Source organism: Aphelocoma coerulescens, chromosome 3, assembly GCF_041296385.1.
Source record: "Aphelocoma coerulescens isolate FSJ_1873_10779 chromosome 3, UR_Acoe_1.0, whole genome shotgun sequence".
Lineage (NCBI taxonomy): Eukaryota > Metazoa > Chordata > Aves > Passeriformes > Corvidae > Aphelocoma > Aphelocoma coerulescens.
Window position 1 is genome coordinate 14,163,848 of NC_091016.1, and position 16,098 is coordinate 14,179,945.

General features: G+C 49.6%; 1 protein-coding gene across 1 annotated transcript; it reads right to left on the bottom strand.

Annotated features, from left to right (window-relative positions):
* On the bottom strand, positions 1–11,012 carry LOC138106993 (uncharacterized). The gene is made up of 10 exons (XM_069008323.1): positions 10,479–11,012; positions 10,043–10,082; positions 6,859–9,018; positions 4,957–6,054; positions 3,967–4,023; positions 2,922–3,022; positions 2,560–2,624; positions 1,816–1,967; positions 1,577–1,729; positions 1–410 (listed from the first exon to the last, which is right to left on the bottom strand). The coding sequence occupies exons 1-10, from the start codon at positions 10,608–10,610 to the stop codon at positions 1–3; spliced, it is 4,368 nt and encodes a 1,455-aa protein (XP_068864424.1). The 5' UTR covers positions 10,611–11,012.
* Positions 11,013–16,098: the final 5,086 nt, after the last annotated feature.

The window sequence follows — 16,098 nt, forward strand, 5'->3', positions numbered from 1 at the left end:
TCATGGTCCATAAAACACAGCAGAAGGGTTGGCACAGCCAGTGGTTGTGTCAGAAACGCTGGGAAACGCAGGAGTGAGGGCAGAGGTCACACTGTCTGGGGGAGGCTGCTCTGGGAAGGCGCTTCCTGCCTGCCCAGGGTGGGCACGGACACTCCAGAGCCACTCGGGGGACCTGGCTCGCAGCTTCAGCTGGAAGGGGTCGAGGCGCAGGCAGTCCCCCAGGTTGTGCAGCTCCATGGCTGGCTCCTCCACGGCCCTCACGGGTGGCTCCTCAGGCCTGGGGCTCCTCCTGGGGGGCTGTCCCCACACGGCCGTGACACAGAGGGCACCAAAGGCCACCGCCATCACCAGGCCGGCCACGAGGGCTGCGCCCACCAGCATGTCAGCGTGGCGGAGGAAGGTGCTGATCCCTGCAAGAGAAAGGCCACAGCCTCATCCCAGTGGCCACTGCCCCAGGGAACACCACTGTGCTCACAAAGTGCCCCACATCTCCTCCAGGTGCTCCCAGGGTGCTCCTCCAGGAAGTTGAGCACCGCCCCTGCCACCCCCCAGAAACCCTCACCCTCACACCTGGCTCCATCCCAGAGAAATATTTCGACCAAGAGCCAGCCTGCAGGAGCAGCACAGGGATGGTGCCACCCAAGAAGAACCCCGACAGAGCAAAGCCATTGCCAAACCCATGTGCAGCTACACAGAGACTAAAAGATCTGCTGCTGTTCCCATCCAGGCCTGGAGGGACCCTCTCCATGGCCCAATGGATAAAGATGGATTTGTAAAATTATCTGTATCAGAAGATAACAATAACCAGCTGATCTGTATAGGCTTAGACTGCACAACTGGCTAGTTAATTGACTTGGAGTTGGTAGGATGGGTGAGAAATTATACTTGGCTATGAGCTCACATTAAGGTTTAAGCCACTGCAGGGATGTTGAAGTAGTTATGGGAAAGCAGCAGCAGTGTTTGGAGCACATATTGCAAAATATTGCTGTTTTCCAGCCTGTGAGGCCCCATTACCCTGCAGGATTGGATCAGCCACCTCTGATTATAGTCAAACACCACATGCCATCTGCTCAGCCTTGTGTCAAATACACCAGGGGAGCTCTGGGGTAAACACCAGGAACATCAGTGTCCTTCTCACCAAGATCTACACAGAGTGACAGGAGAACACAGGGCACTCCCAGGAGCCACCAGAGGTAGCTCATAAATCACCCTTGACCACATTTTGCTTATAACTTAAGGCTCACGTGTGCCAAGTTGTAACCCTGATGCAGAGAAAGCAGCAGACTGGGGGAAGGGAGGCTAAGACTCGTGGAGAGCTTGTATTCCCAGCTGGGAACTGCCTTGCAAAGACACGGTACATCCTCACCACACCAAGCAGGGACACAAAGCCGCCACTCCAGTAACATCACACATCAGCAGAGGTGCAGGACCCCGGGCTAGGAGAGAGCCCCTGGGGCTGGTGTGCTCCCTCCGGGCTGCGCTGGCACCAGCACTGCCGCACAAATGGCTCGCCCGCACGCACACCAGGAGAACACCAGAGTGCGAGAGAGAGCAGAACTGCAGTTCCATCCTCTACCTGGTCGGGGAGTGCGGATGCAGAGGGTGCCGGACTTGGTGGGAGAATGATCCTCGTAGTCCTTCTTGCAGCGGCACACGTAGGTGCCCACGCCGTTGAAGCACTCTGCCTCCTCCCCGCAGAGGCCAACCCCAGCCTGGCACTCGTTCACGTCTGCACCGGGGAATAGATGCCCTATGTCAAGTCAGGCTTGGCATAAAAGGGTTTACCCCAGAAAAAAAAAAAAGTGAAGCACCCACCTTCAACAAACAGCGAAACAAGCTGCAGCTTCTCCATGCCCACCGAGGTGCCAAGCAGCTCCTCCAGCTGGGAGCGCAGGAGCAGAGACATGTTCCTCTCCTCTGGCTCCAGGTGCAGCCAGAAGGTGAGCAGCAGGTTGGCATCATTCATCCTGCAGGCAGGGAGAGCCCAGGGTGAGGCAGGAGGAGAACATCTCTGCAGGCCCAGCTCTGACAGCCCACTTAGACTTTCTACCCTTGGCATGGGACTGTGGTGCTGCAAGCTCTTGGAAAGATCATCTGTGCCAAGAGGCAGCTTTGCACTTGAACCAGGGGAAAAGGAAAGCCCAGGAATGGCTCCTCATCTGGAGCTGGGCTGAAATGGTCAGATATTTGTGTACAGTGAATTGTAGTGGCGATCTGCAGCCCCAGATCAGCCTCTGCCAGGTGAGCAGGGACCTTGCTGACAGCTCCCAGCTTTCTCCAGCACTGTGGCAGGTGAGGGTATCCTCATTTTCCTCAAGAGTTTAAATCCATCTTGGACCTATATAGGCCCTGGGTAACACTAAACATCAATTTTCATCATCTTTCCTCTAGAAAACAATCTTTTTTTCCTACTTTCAGGACAAGTTATAGATCAAAGAAGAGGAGAAAACACATCTCTTCCTGGGGAAGGACAATGAGAAGCCAAGACACTGCTAATCCAAGAAATATTACAGGTTATAGCCATCACCTGCCAAGCCAGCAGCACAGCATTAACCCTACCTTTTGACATCCTTTAACTTTATTTCGCTGACTCTATTGGCAGAAAGATTCAGGTTCTTCTGGATCTGCAAAGGAACAGTGACCAGCACTCATTTGATGTTGGACGAGCAAGAATATGACAGCAAACAGCTTCTTTTCTCACCCTACCTCCCCATCTTGGTCTCCCCCTTCACAAAACACCTGGGATGAAGATGTCCCATATCCCACTGCTATAACCCCTTTCTGTGGAAGAATACTACTTGTGCCCATCTGCTTAGCTCCAGGTCAGCTCCCCCAAACACAAAAGCACAGCATGGTCTCTTCTACATGAAGATTTGGGACATCCCAGCTGTTTTTCTCCACCCCCCCATGCCCACACTTACATGGTTCTTCAGAGATTCAAGGACACCCTTTTGGAACTCACTTCCACTGGGAGGAATCCAGACCTTGGGTTTGATTTCAACAGTGACTTCAAACAGCATATCTACCAGAAGACACAAGATCCTGGCATGTTCAAATGCCCGTAATACAAACAGGCTCCTTAAATGAGTTAGTGCTGAAACATCAGCACTAGAACAGCCACATGCTTGTGCAGGTCAGTGCCACGTGGGTATTTCCAGGGACTATGCATCAGGTAGAACAAGTTGTTCAGTAACAGGTGAAAACAAACCTTAATGCTTGTTGATGAATACTAGAATTGATTTTTCAGTGACAAACTTACACAGATAAACAATACATATCCAACTACATTTATATGCCTTTAGCTGCTCTGTTTCCCAAAGGGATTGTCATAATTAGTGATGGAGCCTAGCAGCCCATTTCTCTTGGAATCCAGGCTGGCACAGATTTGCCAGTCTGCTGTTTAAAACCTATTCATTCGTCAATATTTCCCCTGTTCAGAGCTCAGGCTCCTTCTGTATTGACTCCTTTTTGCAAGCTGTTTCTGTGGCTTGCTGGGCCATACAAGCCCTGCATTTATATTGTTTAGTTGCTCATGCTCCCACATAAGAGGGTTTTGCTTCTCTCCCTGGTCTGGGGAACAGGATTTCAAGCAGGTTTCTGATCCTGTTAGTCACAGGACATCCATTGGAATATATTAGAGGAACTGGGGTTCATTGACCCTCATTCATCTCAGAAAAAAACCTTATTTAAACAGCCAACAAGTAGTGCTTGGACTCAAACAAGCCATCATTTATGTCAGGGTTAGCACCTGAACTCAGGTTCCTCCAGGGGAGATACAAAGTGACCAAAGCACAACAAGTGGGATTGCAGTGATTTCTTTAAAAAGAAGATCTTCAAAGTGGTTACTACTCAGAAACAACTCTCACTGCTTTCTAAGTGTAACGAGCAGGTGATGTCCAGCACAGCCTCAGGCAGCTCCCTGGGCTTAGGGCAGTTTTAAGACAAGCTTATCTCTGCATAGCTCACCTCCAGGATGGTGCTGGGATTGCAGTCCTGTGTCGTTCTCCACAGATGACATTAGATCTGCCAAAGCAAGGGAAAGCATCAGGCTGCTATCATCGATGTAGCAGTAATGGGGGAGGGAAAGTACATTAGGTCTGTGTCACTTTGCAGGAACAGTGCCATGTGCCAGGTCCTTCCTCTGTTCTTCATACTGAAATTAAATATCAGGCTCTGAATGCAATCTCTTCTCCTCTACAGTGGAAAGTGTTCTTTAGGAAGGAATCACCCCAATAAACCCCATTTCCATTTCTGGATGTTATCCCTGTGAGTGTGGCTTGTACCAGAGCTGCCTTGGATCCCAGTGGAGCAAAACAGCTTTGTGCATTACATGCCAGCAAATGTGAAAAATCTGAGTAAAATCTACAATGGAGGGGCAAGAACAGTTTGGAGGCAGGGAAACACCAATTGAAAACATCTTCTCCTTTCAGGCAGAAATTAAAACATATCAGTAGGTAAATGTTGCTGTGTAAGTGGTCTACCATCAGCTCTTAAACCTTCTTTAGAGGCAAAGGACTTTTTAAACCCTTCTCCAGCTTCTGGAGCTCAAACTCAGTGATCATGTCCGGGAGCACTGTGACAGGCTACAGAGGAATCAATTCAAGACAGAGTTGTTTAAAACCAAGTTGAGCATTCCCAGCCTGCTTTGGGGGTGAAGTCACAGCTGAGAGGCTGGCTCCTCCATGGATAGCTCAAAACACTTGGATTAGAAACCAGCCTGTCCCTATTATGAGTAGTATAATCCCACAGATACCCACATTACAACAGATAATCCTATGTCTTCTCAAGTACCTCCCTCCTTGGATACAGGAGTCAAGAGTGGGACCACATGCCCAACTGAAGGTAACAGGCATGTCTACAAATAAAACCTCTTAAGAGAGTGCTGCATCACTGGAGGTGCATATTGCACATTGTCAGGCACCAGTTCAGCCACTAATAACCCAAAAATCACCTTACCAAAGAGATCTTCAGTCCTTCCTCCCAGAGACACCACATCAGCAGCAGTCACACCAGGAGAGGGGTAGAGAGGTGGTTTCATGCTGGTGTTCAGTGGTGGCTCTGCCAGCACTGGTGTCTGTGTGTGATGTGCAGCAGCTGCCACTTCTGAGGGGCTGTCACTGGCCTGACCCAGGGTAGGTGATGTGCCAGAGACACCTACACTGCTGCTGGGCATCTCTGAGCAAGGGGAACCAGCTGGGTGACATGGGACCATGGTGGCCAGAGCAGTCCCTGGCTCTGTGTCCCTCTCAGTCAGTTCCAAGGCAGGTGGCTCAGCTTTACACCCAGTGTCTTGCCCAGCTGGAGCTGGCTTCACTAATATGTCATCTTCAGTTCCTCTGCTCTTGCTACCACCATCCTCAAGGTTCTTTTCCAGCTTGGTTTCATCCTGACCATGCTCACTTGGGTCAAGACAGCTCAGGTTAGCACCAGACTGAGCATCTTCCATGAGATCAGGAGAATGTTGGGCCTCTTCATCTGGTCTCACAATGTCAGGCTGGATCATGCCATCAGCAGGCACAGCTGGTGGGCCTGGAGGAGCTGTCAGCATGGACAATAAACTTTTGGTCACCACTGTCCTCCAGCTCTCTTTTTTAGAGGTCTCCTGGACAGGCTCCTGGGGAGCTGCTGTGGTATCACTTGAAGAACCCACAGTTTCAGAGTCTCCAAATACGTAATACTGTCCTTTAAAATGTTGGTATTCATGGCTTCTGGAACCACTCCCTGACAGAAACAACACCTGCACCTCAGTGGCTTGTGCAGCAAAGATCAGAGTGCCTCTGTTGTGGCAGGCAAACGCCACTTTGGTTTCCACGCTTGACGAGACCCCCTGGAAGATGATCTTGTCCTGGTTGTTGCCACAGCCATCGCTCCCCTGGAACCCTTGGACATAGATGACAATGTGCTTCTGGGGGCCTGCCCAGATGGTCCAGTTGCACCAGATGTTGGGTTTGATGTCAACATGCAGCGGGAGGTAAAACATGCCAGACCCATCCCGGAAGATGAGGTGGCAGCTCCTGATGGGAAAGTACTCCGTTACCCAGGGAGGCCCCAGCTCTGGCACATCAGGAACATAGAAAAGAAACATGTAATCAAAGGTTATTGCATCATATATTACATTTTATATTCTATTATACAACAGACTTCTAAGAGCACTGCAAATTGCCATGGGAGAGGCGATATTTCAGACCCTCTCCTGCTACAAGATTTCTGTAGTTTCAGCTCCTGGAGCCACATATCCACACTACAGCTGGAGCTGAGCTTCTGTGAGAGGCTGCATGAAGCAGAGCCAATGCCAGCCAGCTCCAAGATGGACCCAGCACTGGCCAGGCCAGTGAGGAGTCCTCCCCTGAGAAGAAAGGAGTGGCAGAGACAAGGTGTGATAAACTGACTGCAGGCCCCATTTCCCATCCCCCTGCACCTCCAGAGGCAGGGCAGGAGGCAGAGAAACCAGGAGTGAAGTTGAACCTGGGAAGAAGGGAGGGGTGGGGGGAAGCTGCTTTTAAGATTTGGGTTGATTTCTCATTATCCTACCCTTATTTGATTGGTAACAAATTAAACTGATTTCCCCAAGTCAAGTCTGTTTTGCCCATGATGGTAAGCAGTCAGTAATCTCTCCCTGTGCTTATCTCACCTTGCAAGCCTTTAATCACATTTTCTCTCCCTGTCCTGCTGAGCAGGGGACTGAGAGGGCACCTGGTGTTCAGCCAGGGTCACCCCACTGCAGTTCTCCCCTGAGAGCAGGTTCTGATTGCCAGGTGGAGGCTGCAGGTAAAGGCACAGCTTTGTCCTTGTCCCCACCAAATAATTTTGACTTCTAAAGATGACCTAAGCCGAGACACAAAGTGCTGGGACACCTACCAGCACGTTCCCCTTGCTGTCCTTCTGGCATCTGGGTCTTCCTGGGTACATCAGAGGGCTCCCAAGGCTTTTGGTCTCTTGGCAGTGTTTCTCCCCACAGAGCTGCAGGCAGATTAGTGTGTGCAGGAGTGGTGCTGAAGGAGGCAGTTGTCCTCTGTCCTGGACCCTCTTGCAGAGTTTCTGTGGCTCTCTGCATTTTACATCCCCCAAAGTTGGAGATAGAAGCCAGTTTGTCACTAGCAGCACTGTCCTGGTGCTGCACAGGCACCATGTGCTCTTCTCTGATGTCAGACAGGGAAGCTGGTGTCATCCCAGAGCCACTGCTGACTCTGCCCTCAGGCTGAGTAAGCTTCACACCAGGCTCTGGGACAGTGACTAAGACTGGGAGGGGACTCCTGGCCATCAAGCTCACAGAGGTTGTGGTTTCTTCCCCCTGGCCACCTGCCTCCCCCAGCAGCAACTTTTGCATCCCAGGGCCAAGGCACCTGGAGGACCCATCTGTGCCCAGTTCAGAGTCTACTGATGGGTGGCAAGGTGGTGAAGGGGAGACCATCATCTCCTGTCCTCCTGGGCTAGCTGGGAAGATGTCCCTCTGCCTGAGACTGACAGGATCCCAATCCAGAGAAGCTGGTAGAGAGGCCACCGTGGACACAGACTCTACTTGTGGAGGAAGAGGTGCTTCAGGGATTAAATCCAGAGAGTGTGCAGGAACAGGTACTGTAGTGGCAGTCACCAGCACAGGGATGGTCTCTGTCCCTAGGACAAGCACAGGTGTGAGAGGATGCTCCAGCCCTGTTGGCAAAGCATGAACAGCCAGCCCTGGTTCTGTGGGATGAAGCACTCTTCTACCCCTAAAACTTTCCAGTGGGAAAATATCCATGGGCTTTGTATGTTGGAGGCCAGTTGTGCCTAGCTCCGATTTAGGCATGCACAGATGCCCCAAACTGCTTTGGCTTCTCTCAGGTAGCAGATGCAAGTGGTCCCTGGTGCCCACATCATAGGGGCTCCTCAGGCTGGGCATCAGGCCCTGGGTGAGGCCAGCAGCTGGGACACTCAGGTGGGCACAGCTGCCATCCTTCTCCAGGCTGGCTGTGCCCAGCTGGCTGGGCGTGGTGGCACCTCTGCCCTCCTGGCTTTGTCCTGTGCCAGGGGACAGAGACTCAGAGTGTGCAGCCAAGCCCAAGTGACCCATGCCTGTTGGTTTAATGGTAAACTGCAGGTGGCCCAGACCTTTTGGCCTCAGGGTGGGGTTCAGGACAGGCTGGCTGCTCTCCAGACTCACACCTCTTGGCTGCCAAAAAGGTTCTGCTCCCTGGAAAGCACCAAGCAAAGGAGTTTCCAAAAGTACACTGTGCATAGGACCAAAACTCACGGCACTGTCCTCACTCATGGAGGGATTCTGCCCCCAGGTGTCCTGTGCTGCAGTGGGGATTATTCCCTCAGGCATTCCTATGCCTTGAGCTTCCTGAACCCCTGCCAGCTCAGACCCCAGCCCACAAGGAGCTTTTGTTTCCAGAGCCTGTATCCTTGCACGTTCACCTGGGATAAGGGCTGTAGGACTTCCCACCGCTGCAGTGTCCAGAGTGATCCCTCTCCCCTGCATCAGCTCACTGCTTGGCACTGTGGCAGTACGTGTGGTTGCAAAGCCCAGCACACCTCTAAGGTTTCCAACCCAGCCAGACTGAAGAATACCACCTTGCTTCAGCAGTTTTGAAGCAGGAGTTGCAGAAATCGCATCATCTTTGGAGGAAGATTCCCCTTCCTGGTCTTGGAAGATGTAGTATTTCCCTTTAAATCGTGCATCTCTCTGGTTTGGCAAGTACCTCTTCAGCAGCACAACATGGACAGCCTGAGCAAAGGTGGCAAAAACGTGCATCTCCTTTTTCCAGCAGGCATAAACAACGCTGTTTTCCGCCAGGGAGGAGACTCCTTCAAAGAGAATTTTGTCCTCATTTTTGTTGCAAGCCTCCTTAGTGATAAATTCCTGGATGTAAATTATGATGTGCTTCCTGGAGCCTGCCCAGATTGTCCAGTTGCACCAAAAGCTTATGGGGAAATCAGCATGGAATGCTGGAGGAGAAAACTGCCCATATTTGTCCTTCAGCACTCTGTGGCAGCTTCTTATAGGCACATAAGCTCTTATCCAAGGAGACTCCAGCTCTGGAAGACAAAAAGCAACAACCAAGTTTTCCCCCATTTCCACTTCCAAAGAAATAGTTACAGTCTTTATTTCCAGAAATTATTTTCAAGGTCCCTCTTCTCTCCATTTTGGTACCTCCTGCTCCCATTTGCCAACCAATCTGGAAACCCATCAGTGGGAGAACATGAGAGCAACCTCTTGGAAATCTGGAGGAGCCCTGGCCACCACCACTGCATGTTCCACGGAGAGCCAGGCTGTGCCCCCTCTGCTACTGCCCCAGAGCAGGGCACACTCATGCTTTAAGCCCCACCATGGCCATGCAGGAGCACACAGGTCCCAGGATGGCCACATAGTGGGTGTCACTTGTCCCAAGGAGGCAGTTCCTCCCCTGCTGTTAAGGGATCAAAGCTAAAGGCTCAAGGAATTGCCACACCTGGGCGAGTTACAAAAGCCAAGAGTGCACTGCTACATTTGGGTTTGACCTGTGGGTGATGCTTGTTGTTTATACACCTGCAGAGCTGGGTATAACACAGCTCTCCTGAAGGCATTTTCAATCTCTTTGGTTTAAAGGGCTCAGCCAAGCCAGAAGCCATTAGAGCCCCAATATTAGTTTCTCCCCATCACCCTCAAATTGGGAAGCAGCTTCCCTTAAGCAGGGAAAAGCAGTGTTCTCCAAAACCACTTCCTCAAAGCTAGAAGGGTGGCAAGTCCATGACAGGCTTACCCTACAGGAGCACAATTAAAGTTTGGGTTGAACTTTTGCCACTTGTTTTAATTGCTGCAGTGCTTTGCTCCTGCCTGCAGGACCTGCTCTGTGGCAGAGATTTGGCAGCCACAGGACAGTGGCACAGGTTATCTCCCACACCAACACTGATTTTTCCCTACTCCAGCACTCAGTACTGATCAGCCACATCCACCCCCCTCTCCACACCACCCCAGGGCCAGGTTGTTGTTCCTGATTTTCCACACCACTTACTGGTGGCTTGAAGTACCCAACAAATTCTGGGTAAAAAAAAGGAGGGTAATCTCAGAACTCACTCTTACCTGGCTTAACCTTCCAATATTCCTGAGAGGATCCCCTTGCCTATTAAAAAGAAAAAAAGTCCAAATGCAGGCCCAAATACCAATTCTCAGTGCTTTTAACACTGCTCAGAGAAATGCCAACACCAGCCCAGTAGGAAAGGAGCACCAAATCCAGCCTGGTGGATTGGGGTTTTGCCTGCACCTGGACCAAACCCCAAAGTCACATCATTTATTCCATGTGATTATAAATCTTCTCCCCTCCCTACATCCAGAAGTACTGCCTGATTTATGCTGTCAGACCACAACCAATACAAAACCACCCCCAAAACACAGCAAGCAAAGACCAGCTGGGCTTTAATCCCATGCAGAAGAGAGATGGATTTGTAAGCAGGCAGGACACTGCACCCAAGAAGGGAGTTTCCTACAGGGAGCTGAGACCCCACTTCCCATCACTCACCCCTGGAGCAGCATCAGCAGCATCACAGCAGGGCCTCGGCATCACCCCAGGACCCTGCCCAGCAGGAGCTGGCCCCAGCACCCAAAGCATCAGGAGCAGGGCCAGAATAAATGGGGAGAGAAAAGGCTTCATGGCAGAGGTTTACCAGAGGCACAACATTAAAACAAAACCAAAAGAAAGAAAGAAAGAAAAAACCTCCCTCTCTCTCCCCCCAAAATAATCCCCCAGGTGGAGCAAATGTGGGATCACCACCTTTCCCAGACCCTCTCCAAAACACATCCCTGCAGCAAAGGGGCTGGTCTACCAGCCCACTCACTCATATAGGGCCCTGCTTCACCAGTGACAGCAATTAGCTAATAGCAATTAGCTAATCAATGAAATGAGGCCGGCTATAGCTTGTTAGGACAGGCTTGCCCTCTCAATTTGCTGCCCAAGTATTGTTTCTGTGGTGGGTGTTTGGGTGAGAAGGCATTTCTCCATTTATCACACAATGTTATAACCTGGAATTAAAGTGGTGCTGACACCCCAATGTGACACAGAAGCAGAGCCCAAGATGCTTATTGTCCTATAAAAGAAAAAAATATTCAATTACTGGAGGGGAGAAAACAAAATTCCTAATGTAGAAGTGAGTGTTCTCATCACAACATTTTAACCAGCTTCTGCTGGAGGCTGTGATTTCCCCCAGGGCTGCACCATCCTGAGACAGGACTGAGTGAAACAGGTGAAATTACCTTGAAACACAAGCAGGTCCTCTCCTCATCTACACTTACTGAGGTGTGGAAAGCAAATAGTCCAGGTGATGATGTATAAATTATTAGATGCTTAAAATTCTTTCAGCTGTAATAGTCTAACTTGTCATTAGGAGCCACATAGATTAGGCAATTAGCCTGTTTGACATGCAGCTTTGACAATATTGCTTTTAAAATGTCAGTCATCATTGAGCAAAATAAAATTAAAAATCTTTTTTTTCTTCCAGCTCATCACAGCCTGACAGGATGATGGATGTTCAGGGACAAACATCCCTGTGGGTTTTTTGGGGGTCAAATCAAGCAGTGAATCAGACTGTCCAAGTTGCCTGGGTTTTCAGCAGTATTGGAACAAGCAACTGCATCCCAGCTCCCAGTTTTTAAGCTTTTCCACCCACCCCAGTGCAGTCCCCATGACCAAAGGGCCAGTGAGAGCCTGTGATTCTTGCAGCAAGACAAACTTTTCCTTCCCACAGCCATCTGTCCGTGACTACACATGTTCAAAGTGACCCCAAACCCCCTCGTGCTGTCCAGGTGTTGTCAGACCTGCAAAACCCCTTTCCCACTTACCATAGAAACAGAGAATCTGGGAAAAGCACTCTGAGAGCACCAAACACTGCCAGGCCCACCACTAAACCATGCCCCTGAGCACCACATCTGCATGACTTCAATCCCTCCAAAGGGAGTCTTTGTCCTTATGGAAACTTGAACTTGCCAGATGTTAACTGGGAATGCCACACAGCTGGCACAAACAGGTTCAGAAGATTCCTAGAACAGCTGGAGGATGATTTCATGGTACAGGAACTAAGAGATCCAGCTAGGAAAGATGCCTTCCTTGATTTGTTGCTTGCTCACAGAGAGGGTCTCACGAGTGAAAGGGTCGTTGGTGGCTGTCTTGGCCACAGTGATCACGAAACCATCAAGTTTAAAAATCTCTGCTGACAGTGAGGAAAAGTGCCAGCAAAACTTCAACCCTGGACATGACTTCAGGCTGCTCAGGGAAGTAGAGGGTAAGGTCCCTGGGAAAACATTTTTGCAGGTGCTGGTGTCCATCAGTGCTGGTCACTTTTTATGCAACACCTCCTAAGGGCACAGGAACAGGCAATTCCCAAATGTCAGAACTCAAGCAGGCAAGATAAAAAGCTGGCTTGGCTGAGCAGGGATCTTCTTCTGGAACTATGGCAAAATAGGAAGGTGTATGCCCAGTGGAAGCAAGGTCAGGTGACATGACAGGAATACAGAGATGCTGTTCACCACTGTAGGGAGAAAATTCCTGTGGCCAAAGCTCAGCTGGAGCTGAAGCTGCTCAGAACTTTGGGAGACCATAAAAACAGGGATTTTAAAATGCATTAATATCAAAAAACAGTGCAGAAATAACATCAGCCTGTTACAGGATGAGGATGGTCACCTCACAAACAGGGCCATAAAGCAAAGATGTTTAATGCTCTTTGTCTCTGTCATCAACACCAGTGATGGGGTAAGGGGGTCCCAGTGCCCTGAACAGAGCCCTGAGGATCATTCCAGTGCTCCAGCTGGAACCCCATGAGCCTGCAGGGCCTGATGGGATTCATCTGAAAATACTAAAAGAGCTACCTAATGTCATTGTGGGCCTGTCTCCATGATTTTTGAATTGTCTTGGGAATCTGGAGAGGTCACAGCTGACCAGAAGCTGGCAAACATTAAACATTGTCCCAGTTTTCAAGAAGGGCAAGAAGGATGACCCTGGAACCTGCAGGCCTGTCAGTCTCACTTCACTGCCTGGCAAACTATTTTGATTTTTGATTATTGAGGGGGAAACTGAAGAACACCTGAAGGACAATTCACTCCTTGGTCACAGCCAGCAGAGCTTCATGACAGGAATGTCCTGCTTATCAAACCTGATTTCATTTTATGACAGAGTAGCCCACCCAGCTGATCAAGGGAAGCCAGTTGATGTCACCCTTTTGGATTTCAGTAAAGCTTTTGAAACTGTCCCTCACAAGATCCTTCTGGACAAAATGTCCATCCCCCAGCTGGACAAACACGTCCTCTGATGGGTGAGGTCATGGGTGGGGCACAAAGGGTTACAGTGAGCAGGGTGACATCAGAATGGGGACCTGTCACTAGCAGGGCTCTGCAGGGCTCCATTCTCGGCCGTGTGCTCTTCAACATCTCCATAAATGACTTGGATGCAGGACTGGGAGGGATACTGAGCAAGTTTGTAGATGACACAAAATTGGGATGAGCTGTTGACTCCCTCCAAGGCAAGGAGACCCTGCAGAGAGAACTGGGCAATCACCAACCATATGAAATTTATAAAGGGCAAATGCCAGATTCTGCACCTGGGATGGTGCAGCCCTGGATGTACAGACTGGGGAATGAGAGGCTGGGGAGCAGTGCCATGGAAAGGGACCTGGGGGTCCTGGTCCATGGCAAGTTGGATATGGGTCAGCAGTGCCCTGGAAGTCAGGAGGGCCACCCCTGTCCTGGGGGGCATCAGGCACAGCATTGCCAGCCAGGCAAGGGAGGGGATTGTCTCACTCTGCTCTGCCATGGGGCAACCTCACCTTGAATCCTGGGGACAGTTTTGGGCACCACAAATATAAAAAAAGACATTAATCTGTTACAGAGCATCCAAAGGAGGCCACAAGGATGGTGAAGGGTCTGGAGGGGAAGCCATATGAGGAGCAGCTGAGGTTACTTGGTCTGTTCAGCCTGGAGGAGACTGAGGGGAGACCTCATTGCAGTTACAACTTCCTTGTGAGGGGAGGATGAGAGGCAGGCACTGATCTCTTCTCTCTGGTGAACAGGACCCAAGGGAATGGCCTGGAGTTGTGCCAGGGGAGGCTGAGGTTGGATATCAGGAAAAGGTTTTTCACCCAGAGGGTGGCTGGGCACTGAGCAGGCTCCCCAGGGCAGTGGTCACAGCACCAAGCCTGGCAGAGTTCAAAAAGTGACTGGACAACATTCACAGGCACTTGGTGGGATTCTTGGGGCTGTTCTGTGTGGGGCCAGAAGATGGACTTTGATGATCCTTGTCAAGTCCCTTCCAACTCAGGATATTCTATGGTGACTCTACCCCTTTTTTGGGCCCAGCTGTGCAGGCAGTTTTTTACCCCAGTGAAGAGTTCATACCATAAGCTGCCAGTTCCTTCAAGAGAATGCTCTGGGGAATGGTATCAAAGGCTTTAATAAAGTTTAGGTAGACAACACCCACAGCCCCATAGACTCCTGTGTGTACAAGTGGTGTAAACTCCATGTAAATGAGGTTTGCCCTGCTGAACATTGAACAGCGTTGTGCTACAGGGATGTAAACCACAGCAGATAAGGATCCTGGAAGGGAACCCTGCTGCAAAGCAGAGAGATCCCTAAGGTATCTTCTGGTTCATGAGGAGAAGAGGAGGATTTGCTTCATTTTAGCTTAAGAGGTGGTAGAGGTGGTGAAATAAATCTTAGGGCTATGTTTATTTTTTATGTGCTGATACGTAAGTATTTGAGTGAGGAATCTTTATGTGGTTTGTTTGTTTGGTAGCAAGTCTTTATTTTCAGCCAATCCCCATAAACATATGAATTACCCATTATGATGTCTGGCCCTTTTGACTAAACCTTCATACTCAGCAGTTGCTGATTTACTTATTTTGGGGTCACCTGGCCCCAGAGCATCTCTCGAAGAGCTGCTGGCCACATCCACACTGGCCTGAGCCAAGAATGTCTCAGCCTTTCCTACCAGCTCCTGCACCCCTGATTTCTCAGGAGGGGATTGATTCTCCCCCAGGATGAGCTGAGGGACCCAACACGACCTTCAGGAGCTGACACAGCTGCCTTGGGGGCTGCCAGTGTGGACAGTCAACACAATTAAGCTGATTTCAGCAAGTGCTCAAATTTCCCCCTCAAGAAGCATGATATACCAGGAGCTCCTACTTACAACTGTTCTGTTGTCATTTATAAGGCACCACAGAGTGCCTGAGAGCTTAGGATAGATAAGTTTACCATCTGCCTCCCTCTAGTGATTGCATTGTGAATAAAGAGAAAGCAAAAATCACACTGGGTAACACCGACTTTTGCTTTCCTTCTTCCTTAGGAAGTCAAAGTAACTGAACACTTGCTTATTCATAGTTCTCTTATGCACCAAAAGCAAGTGGGAAGAGCTAAAGTAGGATGAGAAATAAGGATTTTGCTCATCACCTCACTAAATCGAAATAACTAAGGTCCAAAACAAAGGGTTACATGGATGACAGCTAAAAGCTGTTTGCAAAACAAACATTTTTTTAATAAAATATGATAATATTTTTAGGAAAAATGGTAACATCACTGATAAACTTTTTTTTTAATAGGTTTCAAAAGCTGTGTTATTCCTTAGAGCTTAGCAATGTGCGCAGGGATACATTGACATTCCAGGGATACACCCAGGGTGCTCATCTCAACAGCTCCATCCTTCCAAGTGAGCTGGCAAGGGCTCTGCTTGCAGGGGCTGCTCTATTATTTATATGCACATTATGTAGAACGAGATCCCTGTATTCAGTGGCCAGAGATAAGCGTCAGTTCAAGTCCCATTTCTTCGTGTCACTCATTAAAGTGCTGTTTCTTTGTGTCACTCCTTAGCCAGATTGATTTTAGGTCTGTTGGGGCTGAAGATGTAATTAGGCTCTCAGATACAATTAAAGGTAAAGGATTTCTTGGGAGCTGACGTTTTCCTCAAACAGGGAGCTGGCTTTCCTTGATCACCAGTTGCTCTTCACTGATTCAGCTGCTAATCCTCTGGGCTGTGCTCAGGGATGTTTTAAATGAGTGATGCCATCACGCTCCGGTTTGTCATGGTGAGTGTTTCACCCAGTGTTGATGGTGGGCTGTAGTACTACTACTAAAACTGATATATAGTTTAAACTCTGCATTTT

What these genes read in the sequence shown, in the direction of transcription:
- LOC138106993 (XM_069008323.1), bottom strand. Translation starts at nt 10,610, where the DNA reads ATGAAGCCTTTTCTCTCCCCATTTATTCTGGCCCTGCTCCTGATGCTT. An exon ending in TGTTTCGCTGTTTGTTGAAG is followed by an intron (nt 1,730 to 1,815) that starts GTGGGTGCTTCA and finishes TCCCCGGTGCAG; the next exon opens with ACGTGAACGAGTGCCAGGCT. An exon ending in CATCCGCACTCCCCGACCAG is followed by an intron (nt 411 to 1,576) that starts GTAGAGGATGGA and finishes TTTCTCTTGCAG; the next exon opens with GGATCAGCACCTTCCTCCGC.